General features: G+C 42.5%; 1 protein-coding gene across 1 annotated transcript in view; it reads left to right on the top strand.

Annotated features, from left to right (window-relative positions):
* The window catches only part of sms (spermine synthase), a 62213-nt gene that overhangs the window by 15702 nt on the left and 26342 nt on the right, over nucleotides 1-20169 (top strand). Inside the window, exons 5-8 of the mRNA XM_080204103.1 lie at nucleotides 71-246; nucleotides 1340-1488; nucleotides 7034-7129; nucleotides 16339-16453. Coding sequence (XP_080060229.1) covers nucleotides 71-246; nucleotides 1340-1488; nucleotides 7034-7129; nucleotides 16339-16453 — 536 coding nt within the window. The remainder of the gene's footprint in view (nucleotides 1-70; nucleotides 247-1339; nucleotides 1489-7033; nucleotides 7130-16338; nucleotides 16454-20169) is intronic.

Below are 20169 nucleotides of genomic sequence, written 5' to 3'. Positions count from 1 at the left end.
GGCATCCCAATTGATGAAATACATGGGAAAATAGAAGCCAGTTAATTCATTTCCCTGTTGCATTCTGCAGGTTACCTGCTATCGTAAGAGGAGGAACCATTGATAGGTATTGGCCTACTGCAGATGGTCGGTTAGTTGAGTATGACATTGATGATGTTGTTTATGATGAAGATTCTGCATACCAAAACATCAAGATTCTCCATTCAAAACAGTTTGGAAATATTCTTATTCTCAATGGTGATATTAGTAAGTATTTTCTGATTCTAATATGGAAATTGCAAGTTACAAAATGGTGTCCCATGTAGTTGTTGGGAGCTTGGTGCGAATCTTTGTAAACCAGTGAATAACCGGGAAGTAATTAGGAGTTATTTTGATTTGTCCTTTACACCTTCCTGTTTCTTTGCATATTTTATTTCTTATAATTGTAGCTGTTTGCTTGTTGGTGCTGAAGTACTGCGTCTCAACTAGTGTATCTGAAGCAGGATGGCAATTTGCTTCAGGGTGCAAGTGAAAAAGACTTGGCTGGAAATTTAGTCATTTAGTAACCAATAATTGCTATTGATTTAACCTGCGTTGCTACATGAATGTGGATGTCAAGTAGAACGCAAGATGGGAATAAAAGGTGAAAGCAGGTCATGTTTGGGCATTTTTAAAGTTGCCATTTGCGTGTAATTTTAGAGAGCCTGATGGTGCTTGGTCTTTCCTGTTGGCAATCTAGTTGGAAATCAGCACCTTTAGAGGAAAGGGAAAAATCCAGAACGTTGCACTAGCCCTTGAGGTTCAGTTGAATGATGGCACAATACCAGACTGTGGATTAAATGAAAGTATGATTGAGTTGGAGGCACAAATGGCAGACATCAGCAGGATGGTATACTGCTGCTTTGCTTCTGTAATGTGTAACCTCTAACCCTATGCTCATGTAAATTTACACAACCAACGGTGATTGAAAATATGTCTGTTTCTTCAGTATTACAGACATAAAATGCTGGAGCATTAAGTGAGTTGGGCAGTAACTCTGGGGGAAGATGGGGTTAACGTTTCAGGTCTACGTAGAGGATCGTAACAAATTGAGCAACTTTTTGCCGCTGTGTAAGTGCTTAGTACGGTTACTTATTTGTTTATGACAGCACCTGTGACAGGGCAGCACTCCCTTACTACTCTGATGTATTAACCTGAAGTACTCAAATCTCTGGAATGGGGGTTTAAAACCATTCAGAGCCAACAGCAGCACTACAAAGCCCATGGCTGAGACCTGGCTTAACAGCTGGTGTAATGCTTAAGAATTTATTCAATATATTTTACAGTGAATAATATCTTTGTGTACACCTGTCTATTCCAGATTTAGGAGAGAGTGACCTTCCATACACTCAAGCTATAATGGGCAATGGAGCCGAGGACTACACAGGGAAAGAAATCCTTATCCTAGGAGGAGGAGATGGTGGAATCCTATATGAGCTGGTGAAGTTGAAACCAAAGATGGTCACCATGGTGGAAATATCCTTTGTGCGTAACCTTGTCTGAAGTAGCTGTGTCCAAGGGCTCGTGTCTGAAGTTGGCGATTTTGATTATAAGGTTGGAATAAAGAAATTGGGGATTGTTCTCCTAGGAACAAAGGATTTTGAAAGTTAATTTGATAGAGGTTTACAAGCTTAGGGCAGGTTTGATAAGTTAGATAAAGATGGTCCAAGGACTTGGGGACATAATTGATCTGCTCTCCAAATGAGAGGTATTCAAGATATCGTGGGGCCTGGACACTGAATAGGGAGAGACTGTTCCTACTCAGGATTGAAAATGAGAGGGTAGGGAGTGAAGGAAATTGGCAAAAGAAGCAAAAACAATATGAAAATGTCTGATGCGGTGAGTGGTTAGAGTTTGGAATGCACAGCCTGAGAATATGGTGGAGGCAGATTCAAGTCTGATGGCCCAAAGACTAGGGGACATGCATTTAAGGTTTTGGGTAAGAGATGCAGAGAGGCAAAGCTTTTCACACGCAGCAAGTGGTAATGCCCATGCAAGGAGTGGAAGTGGAAACAAAAATTCCAAAAGAAAACTGGATGGGCACCTGAAGGAAATAAATATGCGGTGTGACATCGGTCATTCGGGAATGGGATTAACTGAATTACTCTGCAGAGAACTGGCATGGGCTCAGTGGGTCAAAAGGCTTCCTTGTGTAATAACTATTTCTAACACTTAAGCAAAAATTGGCTCAGTGACAGATGCAAAGATTATTGGTTAATAGATGCTTGTGTGACTGAAAAGATGCTTCTGATGGGTCTCTCTAGGCCTCTGTTCTGGATCTCTTTATTTTGTAATCAACAATTTTGACTAAAGTGTAGAGGATATACCTAAGTTTGTAGATATAATGTGATGGTGAGGACGAAAGCAGTAGGATGCAAGAAATTATCAGTTGACTGCTCGTATGGGCAGAAAAGAGGCAAATGGACTTCCATTTGGCGAAGTTAATCAAGCAGAAGGCATTCTCTGCATTATCAAACTTGTATAAGGTACTGGTTCAGTCTCATGGAGTATTGTGTCCAGATCTGGGTGATCTAAAGGCATTGGAGAGAATGCAAAAAGGATTGACGAGAATAATTCCAGGGATTCCCTCATCACTTTGGAGAAGTTGGGACTTTTTCATCGGAGAGGGTATGCTTCTGAGGGGATTTCTAGTAGAACCTCCCTGCACTTGCATTTATGCCTTGGCCCTCTGTTCTGTAACAACTCTGAAGTGTGAGGTAATGCATTAGGGGAGGACAAACTAAACAAGGGAATGCGTAATAAATTGGATGATAGTGAGTATATTTGGAATAGAGGGATATTGAAGTGTAAGTCCACAAATCCTGGAAGTAGCACATGGTTATGAAGTATGTAATACCTTGTTAACTATGTTAACTTTGTTAAGTATGTAATACTTTGTTACTTTGTTCAAGAAAGGGAACAGAGATAGCCCGGGAAATTACCGACCGGTGAGTCTGACCTCAGTAGTTGGTAAGCTGATGGAGAGGCTTCTGAGGGACAAGATTTACGAACATTTGGAGAGGTTTGACATGATCAGGAATAGTCAGCATGGATTTGTCAAGGGCAGGTCGTGCCTTACAAGCCTAGTTGAGTTCTTCGATAATGTGACTGAACACATTGACGAAGGAAGTGCCGTGGACGTAGTGTACATGGACTTCAAGGCGTTTGATAAGGTCCCCCATGCAAGACTTCTTGAGAAGGTGAGAGGGCATGGGATCCAAGGGCCTTTGGCCTTGTGGATCCAGAATTGGCTTGCCTGCAGAAGGCAGAGAGTGGTTGTGGATGGGGCTTTTTCTGAATGGAGGTCAGTCACCAGCGGAGTGCCTCAAGGATCTGTTCTGGGACCCTTGTTGTTTGTCATTTTCATAAATGACCTGGATGAGGAAGTGGAGGGATGGGTAAGTAAGTTCGCTGATGACACTAAGGTCGGTGGTGTTGTGGATGGTCTGGAAGGATGGCAAAAGTTGATGCAGGACTGGGCGGTGAAGTGGCAGATGGACTTCAACGCGGATAAATGTGTAGTCGTCCATTTTGGCAGAACCAACGGGATGAACGAGTACACTATTAAGGGCAGAAGTCTGAGTAGTGTTGAAGAACAGAAGGATCTAGGAGTCCGGGTCCACAGGACTCTTAAATCGGCCTCGCAGGTGGAGGAGGTGGTCAAGAAGGCGTATGGTGTACTGGCCTTCATTAATCGAGGGATTGAGTTTAGGAGTTGGGAGGTAATGCTGCAACTTTATAAGACCCTTGTCAGGCCTCATTTGTGCGCAGTTCTGGTCGCCTCACTATAGGAAAGATGTAGAAGCTATTGAGAGGGTACAGAGGAGATTTACAAGGATGTTGCCTGGACTGGGAGGCATGCCTTATGAAGTTAGGTTGAGGGAGCTGGGACTCTTTTCCCTGGAGAGACGTAGGTTGAGAGGCGACCTGATAGAAGTTTACAAAATGTTGAGAGGAATAGATAGGGTGGACTCTCAGAGGCTATTTCCCTGGGTTGAAATGGTTGCTACGAGAGGACACAGATTTAAGGTGCAAGGAGGGAAGTTCAGAAGTGATGTTAGGGGTAAGTTTTTCACTCAGAGGGTGGTGAGTGAATGGAATCGGCTGCCGTCAGTGGTGGTGGAGGCGAACTCGCTGGGGTCTTTTAAAAGACTTCTGGATGAGTATATGGGGTTTAATGAGATTGAGGGTTATAGATAGGTCTGTAGGTTGGTAGGTGTTGATGTGATCGGCGCAACTCGTGGGCCGAAGGGCCTGTTTGTGCTGTAGTGTTCTATGTTCTAACCGAGGCATAAAATGGAAGAGGGAGGTTCTACTAGAAAAGTATAAAACACAAATAAAACCACAGCTAGCATACTATGACCAAATTTGATCATTGCATTAAAGGGAAGACATGATCATACAGAGTGCGTGAAGGATATTTCCAAGGATGTTACCAGGAATGTAGAATTTTAGCTACTCAGTAAGGTTGCATTGGCTGGGGTTTCTTTGGAACAATGGAAACTGAGGAGCGATTTAATTGAGAGACTGAGCTGGAGGGGCTGGGAAGGGGCTATTTCCGTGGAGGGGCTGGGAAGGGGCTATTTCCATGAGCAGAGTTGAGAATGACAGCTTTTAAAGCAATTGACCAAAGGATTAGAGGGGATTTGAAGTTAATTATGTTCCCGGGGCGGGGGTGTGTTGATAACATTTTGGACAAAAATTGGATTGCGACACATCTTCAGGTCTACGGACCAACACCTGAATGTGGGACGAGGTTAGATGAAAGGGCACAATAGATCAAAAGGCCTCTTGTATCATAAACTTTGTTTTTGGTATACAGATCAGCAATTACTTGATTGGTGGAAGAGGTTCAAGGGACTAAATGAGATGTTCCTGTTCTAATGTTTCTGAATATTATTGATTAAACTGTTTTTTGTATCAAAGCCTTTGGAATTCAGTGCATCATTCTATCTTTCCATGAATGAATATTTGAACTCCCACTACAGCTGCACCTGCATGAGCATGGAGGGGAATTGGCTGTGATAACTGAACTTTCCCATTACTGGAAGCTGCATGTTGTCCTGAAATGTGAAGAGCAGTAATTTTCCTGTCCATTTCAGGAATGCAGACTGAGAGCCACTGAGTAGCCAGGTACAGTGCTTGCTGCTGTCAGTGATTGTGCAACGTGTATTCAGGATTTTGCTTGTTCATTTGTAAAGATGAGAGAATTTCAGGCCACGCAGCGCTCTTAATTCCTTCATTTTAGAAGTAGTATTCTGGTGGCAGTAGTTAGCATTGCTGCTTCACAGTGCCAGAGACCCAGGTTAAATTCTGGCCTCGGGCCACTGTGTGGAGTTGAAAATGACAGCTTTTAAAGCAATTGACCAAAGGATTAGAGGGGATTTGAAGTTAATTATTTTCACAGGGCTGGGGCGTGTTGATTACATTTTAGACAAAAATTGGATTGCGACACATCTTCAGGTCTACGGACCAACACCTGAATGTGGGACTAGGTTAGATGACAGGGCACAATAGATCAAAAGGCCTCTTGTATCATAAACTTTGTATGTTTCTGGTAGACAGATCAGCAATTACTTAATTGGTGTCTGCATGGGTTTCCTACGGGTGCTCCGGTTTCCTCCCACAATCCAAAGATGTCCAAGTTAGGTGAATTGGCCATGATAAATTGCCCCTTAGTATCGGAATGGCAGGGTAAGTATGTGGGGTTACTGGATTTGGGCCGAGGTGAGATTGTTGTCGCTGCCGGCTTGATGGGCCAAATGGTGGCCTCCTGCAGTGTAGAATATCTATTCTAAAATAGTGGCAGCACACCAAAATGGTGTAACCAGGTGATTGTTCAGCAACACCTTTTACAAAGCACCCTTTGTGTAGAATATCCTACGCAAGGCACATCACGGGTTGAATCAAGCAAAAATAATCACTGACAGAATTTAGGATGGGTGAGCAAAAGCCTAGTCCAAAGCAGTGGGATTTAAGAAAAGCCTTAAAAGTGGAGGGGAAGATGGAGATGCAGAGAAATTTTAGGGATATATTTCCAGAGTGTGGGCCAGGCAGTATTTCCAAATGTCGTTTTTTCCTTTCGTGGGATGTGGGCAAAGCTGAAAATGCCAATTTTTGCTTATCCCTAATTGCACTTGCTAAGCTTCCTAGACCATTTGAGGGCAGTTAAGTGTCAAATCATGCAGCAGCCTGCTAACTCGCTGCACCACTACACAGTAGCAGCAGCGTGTTTCATCTACAAGATGACCTGCAGGAACTTACCAAAGTTCTTCGACAGCATCTTCCAAACCCACAACCATCTAGAAGGACAAGGGAACACCAACTGCAAGTTCCCCTCCAAGCCACTCACCATTCTGACTTGGAAATGTATCACTGCTCCTTCACTTAGATGGGTCAAAATCCTGCAACTCCCTCCCTAACAAAATGGACTAGAGTGGTTCAAAAAGACAGCTTGCCACCATTAGGGATCAGCAATAAATGCTGGCCGAACCAGTGAAGTGCACATCTCAGGATAAAAACAGTGCTGTAGGTCTGGAATGTACGTAGGCCAGGCAAGGACGGCAGATTTTCTTCTCTAAAGGCAGTAAGTGAATCAGATGGGTTTTTACCTCAATGATAATTGCCATGGTCATCATCACTGAAACCAGTTTTTAGATTCAGATTTATTAACTGACTTTAAATTCTGTAACGTGGGATTTGAACCTATGTCCCCAGGGTTTTAGGCTGGGTCTTTGGATTACTACTAGTCCAGTGACATTACCGCTATGCCACCGACTGTTAGCGTCAGAGTTGTCTGGAATGGAACAGCTTGATTGTTTATCAAGCTGGCTATTGTCTCGTCCAGATGAATCTACTAGCGTTGGGTTGAGGAAAGTTTGAACTTGGAGGCAATCTGGGCATTTTCTTTAATTTCTTGCTAATCTTTGTCAGTTTTTATTCAGCTATCGTTTAAAAGAGATTAAATTTTTTTGTGTGTGTTTTTAAATCCTGTTCTGACCTTCCTTAACTTAAGTTGCACATTGACCAGATGGTGATTGATGCATGTTGCAAGCACATGCGCAAAACCTGTGGAGATGTCCTGGACAACCTGAAAGGAGATTGCTATCAGGTAAACCTGAGGGCACTGTTCATACTTCCCCGTAAGATGATTAGAAACATCTAGGCTGGTCAAGTCCTCGGTCAATTTTATAACTGCCAAACTCAAAGCAAAACACCGCAGCAGCTGGAAATCTGAAATAAAAACAGAAAATGCTGTTTTTAATAAAAGAACTCAGCCAGCCTGGCAGCATCTGTAGAGACAAACAGATGTCAGGTAACAATTCAGGGCTAAAAGATGACAAGATTTGGAAAGCTTTGATTACAAAAGAGATTGTGAGCTTACTGAAAAAGGAGGGGGAGGCATACATGAATTTCAGGAAAATGAAAACGGATAAGGCTCTTGAATAGACAGATAGCAGGAAAGAGCTTACGTGATATTGGAACTTAGTTCTTTGGTTGGCTGCAAGTTCTCTTGAGGCACTCACTGTGTTAAAATGGCGGTGCGGGCTTGTTAGGCCGAAGGGCCTGTTTCCTGTGCTGTGTTGCTCTTTGTTTATATATGCATATGACAAGCTTGGAGCCAAAGCTGCCCAAAAACACTGTAGGGGGAAAAAGAGAGAGACTTGCAGGTACTAGCAAGCAAAATCACCAGCAGCAGAATTTTCACTCCAGGAAGGCCAGGAGACCTACTTCGAGCTAGCCAGCAGAACTCCAGGGAGAGAGAGAAACACCATTTTTCAGCCTGATGTCCATACCCCTTTTAAACTCGAATTGCAGCCAGCAGCCAAACTAAAAATGAAATCCTGAATTCACTCAAGTGAATTCTGTCTACACTGTCCTCTTCATCATGGTGACTAGTGGAGTGCCTCGGGTCGGTGCTGGGGCCTCAGCTATTTACCAATTATATAGATGATCTGGAGGAGGGAACCGAGTGTATGGTGTCGAAATTTGCTGATGACACCAAGATTGGAGGAAAGGCAAATTGTGCGGAGGGTGTGGAGAGTCCACAGAAGGATCCAGATAGGCTGGGCGAATGGGCCAGGAAATGGCAAATGGAATTTAATGTTGGCAAGTGCGAGGTGGTCCTCTTTGGTAGGAATAATGGTAGGAAGGATTATTACTTACGTGGAGAAAAACTGCAGCAGGCGACGGTGCAGAGGGACCTCGGGGTCCTTGTGCATGAGTTGCAAAAACCCAGCTTGCAGGTACAGCAGGTGGTCAGGAAGGCGAATGGGATGCTGGCCTTCATAGCGAGGGGGATTGAATATAAAAGTAGGGAGGTCTTGCTGCGGCTGTATAGAGCATTGGTGAGGCCGCAGCTGGAGTACTATGTGCAGCTTTGGTCGCCATACTTACGCAAGGATATTTTGGCCTTGGAGGGAGTGCAGAGGAGGTTTACTAGGCTGATGCCGGAGTTGAGGTGGTTGAGCTATGAGGAGAGGCTGAATAAACTAGGCTTGTACTCGTTAGAGTTTAGAAGAATGAGGGGAGATCTCATTGAGACGTATAAGATGACGAATGGGATGGATGGGATAGAGGTGGAGAGACTCTTCCCGCTCAGAAAGGATAATAGGACTAGGGGGCACAGCCTCAAGATAAAGGGGGGGCGATTTAGAACGGAGTTGAGGAGGAACTTCTTCACTGAAAGGGTGGTGAATCTCTGGAATTCTCTGCCCGTTGAAGTGGTGGAGGCTACCTCGCTAAATATTTTTAAGACGCGGGTTGATGAGTTTTTGATAAGCGAGGGGATTAAGGGTTATGGGGAGAGGGCGGGAATGTGGAACTGAGTCACGACAGATCAGCCATGATCTTATTGAATGGTGGGGCAGGCTCGAAGGGCTAGACGGCCTACTCCTGCTCCTATTTCTTATGTTCTTATATTTACAATACTTCCAAGTTTGGTGTTATCAGCAAACTATGAAATTGTCTTCTGCATGTCAAGATCTAGATCATTTACATCCTTGGGGAACAGCACTACAAACATGCCTCCAACCTGAAAAATATCCATTGACCGTTACCCTGTGCTTCCTATTATTCAGCTAAAGTTACGTCCATGTTGCTGCTGTCCCCTTTATTCCATGAGCTATAGTGTTTCTCTCATCTGTTGTCTGGCATTGTATCAAAGTTCATGTACATCATATCAACAGCATTGCCCATATTGATCCTTTCTCTTAGCTCCTCAAAAACCAAGTTAGTTCAACGCAATTTTCTCCTTGGAGATCCATGTTGCCTCTTCCTCATCAACCTATGTTTTTCCATTTGATTGTTGATTTTATCCCGAATAATTGTTTCTAGAAGCTTGCCCACTAATATTAAACTGACTGGTCAGTAATTGCTGGGGCTATTATTACAAAGTTTTTTAAACAAGGGCATAACATTCACAATTCTCCAGTCCTCTGGTACCTCTCCAGAGTCTAGGGAAAATTAGAAGATAATGGCCAGCATTCCTGCGATTCCTATTCTCACTTCCTTCAATATCCTTAAATGCATTTCATCCAATCCTGGTGCCTTATAAATTTTACCATAAGTCTCACAACACTAGGTTAAACAGGTTTATTTGGAATCACAAGCTTTCTGGGCACTGCTTGATATTTCAAATGCTGATAGTCTATTCAGCACTTCAATTTTAAACCCTTCTATGGACTGAATTTCTTCATCTGTCACCATATCCTGGGTAACATTTACCTCCTTGGTAAAGACAGATGCAGTTACATTGCTTGGTGCAGTTTATAGACTTCCAACTACTGAAGGATGTAGAAGGACAAATCTGGGAACTTGGAGAGATGCAAGCATTATAGAGTAGTTATAATTGCTATCGAGTAGTTATCGAATTATCCGACTGTAGACCAGGACAGTTGAAGGTGCAAAAGCTCTTAGACTGTGTCCAGGAATGCTTTCTACAACAGTGTCCAGTCCAGCAAGGCAGGATGCAAGGACCTGGATCTTGGAAATAAGGTGGGCTAAGTAGATTAAGTGTCAGTGGTGGAACATTTAGGAGGTGATGGTCACATCATAAGGTTTAGGCTGATAGGAAAAAAAAAGACAATTCAGAGTGAAAATAACTGGACAAGAGCTGACTTAAATGGGGCAAGAACTGAGCAAAAGCCTACGCAATCCCCGTCCACTGCTGCTTTCTTCCATGTAGGTTAACCTGTTCATTCACTAAATAATTTCTCCTTTAATATTTCTCACTTGTAAATAAAAGGTGTGGCTATGGCATGGGCCCCCATTATGCCTTTTTTGGTAGGTTATGTGGAACACTCCTTGTTCCAGTCCTGCTCCGGTCGTCTCCCGCAATTCTTTTTCCTTTATATCGATGGTTGTTGTGGTGTCACTTCATGCTCTTGACTGGACCTGGAAAAGATGATCAGTTTTGCTTCCAATTTCCACCCGTCTCACCTACACCTGGTCCATCTCTGACATTTCTCTTCCTTTCTGTGACCCCTCTATCTCCATTTCTAGTTATGCTATCACCAGTGTTCATTACAAACCCACCGACTCTCTCAGCTACTTCGACTACAGCTTCTCACACCTGCTTCTTGTAAGAACTCCAACCCATTCTCCCAATTTTCCCACCTCTATTGCTTCTGTTCCATTTATGTCACCTTCAAAAATGGCACTTCTGACATGTCTTTTTTCCTTAGCTAAGGTTTTTCCCCACCACTGTTGTTGACAGGGCACTCAGACAAGTTCACCTCACTCCAGTACCGCTGTTGTCACCTATTCCCCTCCTGCCCAGAACCATGGCAGGGTCTTCCTTGTCCTCAGTTTTAACCGTACCAGCATTTGCATTCAAAGGATCATCTTCCACCACACCCAAATATCTCACCCCTTTTCCACTGCCCTCTCCTTGCAATTGCAGAAAGTGCAACACCTGTCCCTTCCTCACTGTTCTTTCAGATGAAGCAGTGTTTCACTTGTACCTTGTTTAATTTGGTCTCCTGTATTTGCTGCTCCCAATGCAGTCTCCTTTGCACTGGGGAGATGAATGCAGGCTAGGTGACTGCTTTTGAGATACCTTCACTCAGTCCTCAGGCATGACCCACCCCACAACCTTTCTCTTGTTTCGACTCAGCATCTTGCTCTCATGCCTGCAAGTGATGCTGTGGCTGGCTGTAACATTACAGTCTTCATTGAATTCAACACCTTTAACTTTCTTCTCCATCTTGACCTTTTTTAAAATCCAAAATATCTTTATTGCGACACAAAGTCCCCCGACAGGGCCATCAGTCACTTTAATTTTGCTTTTACTGAGCACTGACTTTTCTCCTATTAACGCATCAGCACCTTCTGTAGTCCTTAACACTGCCATTAACACTTCCTCTGTCTTGTCTCCTACACATTTTTGAAATCTCCTAGCTTGCATACCTGCTATTTTGCTCCACTCCAACTAATCCATCACATTTATGCTCCCAGCTCACAAGAAGTCATACAGGCTTGAAATGCAAACTGTTTCCCTCTATCTACTGATGCTGCCTGATGTTTCCAGCATTTTCGGTTGATCTACCTGCTTATGTTATACTTTCAAGTCTTTTACGGTCTCATCAACTCGGCATTGGTCACATTCAATCCAGTCTTATCGCTTCTCCGGTTGCTGATCTGTAGTCATGTGGTCACCTATCACCTGTAATCCATTCCATCACAGCCACAAGTTACTTGCAAACACTCATCCCCTTGCCTCAGCTCATTAATCTCCTGCATGTAAGCTGCTCTCTACAGGTACAAATCCATTCCTTCAGCATTTGTTTGTCTCAGCGTTTTGTCCTTTTCACACTCTACAAACTCTTGACATCTCTCCTGCTACATGTTTCTCTTCCTTCAGAAACAGTTTCTATCATTGCAGTTAATGGTATGCACCCCTGAATCTCTTTCACCCTGCTTGTCAAGTGCATGATCCCCCAAATAAGTAAAGCTGTTGGACTTTTCGACCTCGCTACATCGAATGTTTATGCAGCTTTGAATCAAATGAAGCCCACCCACAACGGAAAGTATGTGAAAGATGGAACTATTTGTGGGGGTGGGATGACCTTTTGCCTCCCCCCCCACCCCCCTTTTCCATTGCCAGTTTCACTTCATAGTGTGTTTCTTTAAGCCCTTGACCCACCAATGGGATGTGTGTGTATATATCGATTTCTCACCTCATGTGCTACATATTTTGTGTCCATCTTCACAATAGAAGACAGGATATCCCAGTATTTTTGGGGAACAAAGAATCCAATAAAAATTATCATAAAGTACTGGAGAAATTAATGTGACTAAAAGTTGACAAAGTCCAAAGGTGTGCGGTTAGGTTGATTGACAATGCTAAAAAAATGCCCCTTAGTGTCCTGAGATGTGTAGGTTAGAGGGATTGGTGGGTGGATGTGTAGGGATATGGGGGTAGGGCCTGGGTGGGATTGTGGTCGGGGCAGACATGATGGGCCGAAGGGCCTCTTTCTACACTGTAGGGTTCTATGATTCTATGAAATTCTCTTGATCTGATGACTTGCATTTTGAAAGAGGCAACTGGAGAAAATAGCTTTTTGCTCATATGAGGGAGAGAGAAAACTGAACCAAAGGCATGTCAGTCTGACGTCTGCTGTCAGCATTAGGCTGGAATCTGTTATTGGGGAAATGGTCCCTGGTTTTATGAAAGGAAAATTGGATTTAACAGATTGCATTTTTGAAATGTAACTGAGGAATGAAGTCATATTTGACAAACCAGTTGGAGATTTTTGAGGATTTAAAGGGGAGTCATGAATGTAATGTACTTGAATGTTCAAATGACTTTTGAAAAACTCAAAAGTTTTAGTTAGTTAAATGAGGGCATGGGATAGAAGGTAATATATGACCATGGAATAAGGATTAATTGGCAGAAAACTGAAGAAATAAGCTGACCATTCTCACAGTGGAGTACAGAAGCATCAGTACTCGAGGCCTCGGCTATTCACAATGACTTGATCAATGATTTAGATGTGGGGCCAAATGCAATATTTCCGAGTTGTGAGGGGGAGGCAAGGAAGCTCAAGGGGATTTGGATAATATAAGTGAATGAGCCAGAACATGATAAATGGAATATAATGTCAATAAGTATGAAGTTATCCATTTAAAAGAAAAAAAAACAAAGGCAGAGTATTTCTTAAATGATGAGAAATTGGGAAATGTAGATGTGCAGAGGGATGTGGGTGCCCTCATCAATGTGTCACTAAATGCAAATACAGCAAACATTAGGAACACTAGTGGTATGTCAACCTTTATCACAAGGGGATTTGAGTGTAGAAGTAGCAAAAGGTTGCTTAAATAAACCCTTTGTTAGACTGCACCTGAAGTACTGAATGCAGTTTTGGTCCCTTTACCTTGGGAAAGATATTATTGCTACTGAGAGAGTGCAACAGACTTGTTCTTGGACTGTCTCATGAAAAGAGATTGGTCAGACTGAGCCCATGTTCTCTAGAGTTTAGAAGAATTACAGGTGATCTCACTCAGACTTACAAAATACTTAAAGGGATAAGACATGGTATTTGCAGGCAAGATGTTCCCTCTGGTCAGGGAATCTAGACTCGGGACGCCATTTCAAAATAGAGAAAGCCACTAAGGACTGAGATGAGGGGAAACATTTTTAATCAGAGGATTATGAATCTTTGGTATTTTCTACTATGGAAGCAGTCAGAGTATGTTAAAATAGAGATTGACAGATTTCTAAATACCAATTATGTAAAAGACAGGATATAAAAAGGTGTGTTTGAAGTAGTTGATCAGCCGTGATCGTGTTTAATGGCGATCTACTGAATGTCATATACTTGGATTTTTAGAAGACATTTGGCAAATTGCTACACAAGATTGCACCAATTCATGGGATTGGGCAAATATGTTGGCATGAATTGAAGGTTGTTAGCTGCCAGAAAATAGACCAGGAATGAATAACTCATTTTCAGAGTGGTGCGAATGCACTCACTGCAGTGAGTGCGATCTCTTGGATCAGTGTTTAGACAGTGGCTATTAAAATCTACACCAATGACTGATGAGGAAACAATATAATGTATCCGAGTTTGCTGATGATACAAACCTATGTGGGAAAGTAACCTTAGGAGGATATAAACAGGTTAAGGCAAGAAGGTGGACTATAATGTGAGAGAGTTGAAAGTATTGTATCCACTTCAGTAGGAATAATGAAAAGCAGAATGTTTTAAAATGTGAGACACTAATACATGTTGGTATTTGTAGAGAATTAGATGCCCAAAAGTTAACAAGCAAGTACATGCAAGCTATTAGGAAGGCAAATTAAATATGGGAATTTATTGCAAGGGTGACAGTATTGAATTAAGGATGTTTTGCTGCAATTATACACAGCTTTGTTAAGAAACCTAATGAAATGCTGCTCTTTATTATGAGAGTAATTGAATGTAAAAGTATATTTGTTATGCTTCAATTTTACAGTGGGTCAATTGGACCGTAGTTAGAATACTGTCTCTCATTTGGAAAGGACAGAAATGTGTTGGAGGCAGTTCAGAGGAGGTTTAGTAGATTAATGCTTGGAATGAGCAGGTTATCTTATGAGGAAAGGTTGGACGGGTCAGGCTTGTTTCCAGTGGAGTTTTGAAGAATGAGTTAATTGATTGAAGTATAAGATCCTGAACGGCTTTGACAAGGTAGACATGGAAAGGATGTTTCCTGTTGTGGGTGAATCCAGAAACGGGGCATAGAATAGAACATAGAACATAGAACATTACAGCGCAGAACAGGCCCTTCGGCCCACGATGTTGCGCCGACCAGTTACAAAAACAATGACCCACTAGCCTATACCAATCCCTTTTCGTCCATAAACCTATCCAGAGATCTCTTAAACGCCCCCAAACTAGACGCATTTACAACTGCAGCAGGCAGGGCATTCCAATCCCTCACCACCCGCTGGGTAAAGAACCTACCCCTGACATCCGTCCTGTAGCTACCCCCCCTTAATTTAAAGCCATGCCCCCTCGTGCTAGCTTTCTCCATCCGAGGAAAAAGGCTATCACTATCCACCCTATCTAAACCTCTAATCATCTTATATGTTTCAATAAGATCCCCTCTTAGCCGCCTTCTTTCCAACGAAAACAACCCTAGATCCCTCAGTCTCTCCTCATAGGACCTCCCCACCATACCAGGCAAAATCCTAGTAAACCTCCTCTGCACCCTCTCCAACGCCTCCACATCCTTCTTGTAATGCAGGGACCAGAACTGCACACAGTACTCCAAGAATCCCTACAGTGCAGAAGGAGGCTATTCGGCCCATTGAGTCTGCACAGACCACAATCCCACCCCAGCCCTATCCCCGTAACTGCTTATTTTACCCTACTAATCCCTTGACACTAAGGTGCAATTTAGCATGGCCAATCAACCTAACCTGCCTGTCTTTGGACTGTGGGAGGAAACTGGAGCACCCGGAGGAAACCCATGTAGACACGGGGAGAACATGCAAACTCCACACAGTGAGTGACCCAAGTGGGAATTGAACCCAGGTCCCTGGCATTGTGAGGCAGCAGTGCTACTCACTGTGCAGCCCATGGACACTTTGAAAATTAGAGGACACCCTTTTAGGACAGAGGTGAAGAATCTTTTTGAGGGTCGAGACATGGAGATGAAAGTCACTGAATATTTTTAAGGCAGAGGTAGATAGGTTCTTATTGGGCAAGGGAATCACAGATTATCAGGGGTACATGCGAATGTGGAACTTGAAGCACAAACAGATCAATGATGATCTTTTGAATGGCAAAGCAGGCCCGAGGGGCTGAATGGCCTCCTACTCCTGTTTCATAAGTTTTTGTATAAGATCATTCATGAACCTTACATGTGGAATACTGTGTAGTTTTCAAGAACCATGTCTTAAAGAAAGATGTCTTTGTCTTGGAGGGTGTCTGACCAAGGTTCACTAGATAGGTCAACACTTATCCTACGAATCAAGGTGAGATTAAGGAGATCTGTATTTTTTGTTCATCTCTCAGAAATATAAAGTTCTTCAATGGCTTCAGAGGGTGGTTGTTCTTCCCCTGGCTGGGGAGGAGTAGGGGTTATAGTTTCAGGATAAGGACTGAGATGAGGAAAAGCCTCTTCATTCAGAGTTGTGAATCTTTGAAATTCTTTACCTCAGAACTATGGATGCTCGGTCATTAAAAATATTCAAGATAGACATTGATTTTTTTGGGCACTAAGAGAACCAGGGAATGTGGTTCAGTTGAGAAAGTGGAGTTGATGTAGAAATTTAACCATGGTCTTACTGAATGACAGCAGATTTGCTTTTGTTCAAAAATGTTAATTTTTCAGGTCTTGGTTGAAGATTGTGTTCCTGTATTGAAGACATATGCTGCAGAAGGAAGGCTGTTTGATTATGTCATTAATGATCTAACAGCGGTTCCTATCTCTACATCTCCAGAAGAAGGTAAATATGATGATCCGTTTTATGTCATTCTAGTTATTCAATTTTCAATTCTATAATTTATTCTGATTGTCTACGTGGTTTTATTCCAAATCATAGGCCCTTGAAAAATACAAGTGATCTATATTGAAAATGGTTTAATTGTATAACCTTGTTGCAATTGCAGAATGTGGGTATGTTCTGGTTATTTGTGGGTAGTGAAATATGCTGGTGCACAAATCTTGTGATTTTGGTCACTGTGATCAGGTTTCAGTGTTGACATTCTAGTTATGTTTCCACTCTCAGCATAAGGCTGGTTATAAACATCACTGATATTGAAACAATTTGAATATGCTCTCAATTGAGAAAATGCTGGGAAAATCATGTAGTACTGGTTGAGAGTAACAAAAAGAAGCACAGTTACCTGGATGGAGATTCCATGAAATGATTTGAAGTGTTCCATAATTTGAGAAGGATACAAATCATGCATGTAGATTAGAAAAAGACATAAGAATAATTTGAATAGAAAACACCCATGAAGACTTCAGATGTTATATTTTCACATCTGTTGTGTCCTCTGCAAATTGACACGAATACCCATTAAGACTGTTCTGGGTGGGCATTGCAGCAGCAAAGGGAGCTGACCTTGGCAGAAGCTGCAACCATTTGAATATGCTCCCTGTGCAGCATGAGTCTGATGACTCAATTGGAGGTACTCATACTTTTCAAATGTGCAACCCTAGGAAAGTGAAGTTGAAATGATGGATGATCCAATGTCACTGGAAACTCCTGCGAATGGCCCTGATCCTTTGCTTCAGTGGCTGATGAATTTGAGACAGAAGTTTACTCTGTTCAGCACACCATAGAGGATGACATTGCAACACTCCTGGCAGGAAGTGTTAGCCAAGCTGATGTACTGTACTTTGGGTGATCTAGTGTTCCTTGAGATCTGGTGTAATGGCCTGAGATTTGATGACACAAGAGGTTTGCCTTTCAGCATGGCCCACATTTCCTGCCTGTCTCATCCTTCAGCCTTGCGTCTTATGCACACTTGTACAAGTAACAAAATTTAAAGCGTATGTTCATACACCTACAACGAGTAGCATCAATACACTCAGATATTCCCAGTTTCCAATGCTGCAAGAGCACCTGAAGACTACATGAAGAACAGTGATCTGCGTCAAATAGGAGGATGAATTGAATCTTAATTTGTGGAATATCCAAAGGTGAAATGGGAAGAAAAGGGAGCAACCTAAATCTAGCAAGCCTGACCTGTCCTCTCCAGGCATGGAGTTGACCCATCTCAGCCTGGTAAGTTTTTGAATTTATTTTAATCCAACCCTTAATACAATCTTTAGAGTATAGTCAACAATTACCATTAAATGCTCCAATTCAATTATTTCAGACTTTATTTTAATCATTTGCTTTATCATAAATTTAATCAGTTTGGCTTTCAAAATATACAAAATTTTCCTGTCATCTTTCAGTTTAAACATGAGTTAAATAAAAACATTTTCTGCTTCCTCCTCTGTAGATCCTGAATCTATGTTGTCTCGCCCTGTAATGGAAGAGGAATCTAATAGGCCTCTGCATGTTTGAGAATCCTGGCTTCAAAACACGAAGCTACTTGCTAGCAAGACTGCACACAGTCAGGTGGGAGGCACATTGTGGTGGAACACACATCCAGTGAACTGTCGTGATGTGTGAATACAATGTTCAGATGTTGAGTGTAAACAATGAATATGACCAAGAAGAACATGTCTGTCTAAGTATGGATAGTTTCTGGAAAGCAGATTTTTGACTTGTACAACATTTAAGATTCAGTGCTATGGCTACAGGTCAAACCTGAGTGACATTGCATTTTGCCTATGCTGAAGCAACCCTTCAGCTGGAATTGGTTGCTTCAACTCCTGCCATACCTTTTTATCATCGTCTTCCAATACTTCAGGAGTTTGCTTTGGAACATCCAGAGAGAGGAAAAGCACTATCTAAATATACTTTCTTTACTGAAACAAGTTTTTTTAATGATGTGCCTTATTAGTCTTAACAATCCCATCTAGTCCCCATCTCTGTAACCCCACGTATGTACTCTGCTACTCCCCCGACGCTAATGGTCAATTTAACACGGCCAGTCAACCTAACCTGCTCACCTATGGCCTGTGGGAGAAAATGGAGCATCCAGAGGAAACTCACGCAGACATGGGGAGAACTTGCAAACCCCACATGGACAGTGACCCAAGGCAAGAATTGAACCTGGGTCCCTGGTTTAGGTTTGGGTTAGAGGGTCATTGCTTTTTTCTTAATTGGTCGGCGCAACATCGTGGGCCGAAGGGCCTGTTCTGCGCTGTTATGTTCTATGGTGCTGTGAGGCAACAGTGCTAACCACTCTGCCATCGTGCTGTAGATCTTTGAGCACTTGGGGCAGGATGTTCCGAAAGATAATGGGAACTGGAATGCAGGATTTGTTTCCTTCCCTTCTCTGCTGCTGTTCTGGATTCAACATTTTCACTCTTGAGCTTATCCAAATGGAATTAGGATATGAGCAGTAGTCAGTGTTGCTGTTAAATTGAACTACTCTGAATCTTTTCATTCATGTTAGATACAATTATATTGTTTGGGACTATAAATCATATGCACAATGTATGTTCAACAGTTTTCCATGAGTTACTGTGTAGCAGTTCCATGTTTTTGGAATAAAAGTTGTTCATGTCTGTCTTAGATGTGCCAATTTTATCTTTCCCATTGAATTTGAAGAGTGCATCAGAATTCCACCTTTGTCGTGGAGCATTGGCTGCATTTTATGGGTCCACATCCATAAGTCTTCACTTCTGATGGTCAGTTGGTCAAATGTTGACCACGTGGGGCATCAGCACTTGAGCTCCATCCCAGCATTCGCACACATACAAATCTGCAGGGATTGCTGGTGATGGTCAGGGGCAGAAACTTCGGCTGTTTTTATTTATTATTTCACCACCACCTTAACTGTCAAATCCATTGACTTCGCTGAGATTAGTTAACTCGGCAGATGTCAAACAAAGAACAATGCAGCACAGGAACAGGCCCGTCGGCCCACCAAGCCTGCACTGATATGTGGTTTCTAACCCCTGTCAGAGACAGTGTTTTGTCTGAATTGCTCAGATGCTTAATGAGGCAGTAGGGAGGATTTGGTCCCTTTCTTATCCTATAGGCTCTACTTTGTCACTTGTTTTGCTGGCAGGTCAAGTTGGGTCTGAATTAAACAGCAGCCTTTACAGTTGCAAAGCCATTTACAATCCAGCTTTAGTATTAGGATTGATGGTGTAAATTCAGTATCTCTGCTTTCGTTGGGAATGGACAATGTACCAGAACCTGGGTGTTTGAAGTGAGCTTTGTGCAGTTGTTAACTTTGCTGTGTCAAGGGAACGTAAATACACAGCGTAAGAAATAGGAACAGACCTACTCCTTAAGCACTTCAGTCCTAAGCAATTGAAGGCAAAGTCACCAATGGTAAAGCAACAAAAAAAACTAAGGATGTATAAGAACTAAAATTGGAAAACCAGAATGCAAATTTGAAAATAAAGGGTACTTGCTGCCAGACTAGGAGTCAGTGTTGGTCTACGAACACGGTGGTGGTGGGGAATGGGACTTGGTGCGAGTTAAGACATGGAGAGTAGAGCTTTGAATGACTTTATGGAGGGAAGGTGCAGGTTAGCTAAGAGAGCATTAGACAACCCAGTCTAGAGGTAGCTAAGATGTGGAGT

The sequence above is a fragment of the Carcharhinus amblyrhynchos genome, chromosome 15, assembly GCF_965287045.1.
Source record: "Carcharhinus amblyrhynchos chromosome 15, sCarAmb.v2.hapA, whole genome shotgun sequence".
Classification (NCBI taxonomy): Eukaryota; Metazoa; Chordata; class Chondrichthyes; order Carcharhiniformes; family Carcharhinidae; genus Carcharhinus; species Carcharhinus amblyrhynchos.
The sequence above is the reverse complement of the archived record's forward strand: the minus strand, read 5'-3'. Positions and strand labels throughout refer to the sequence as shown.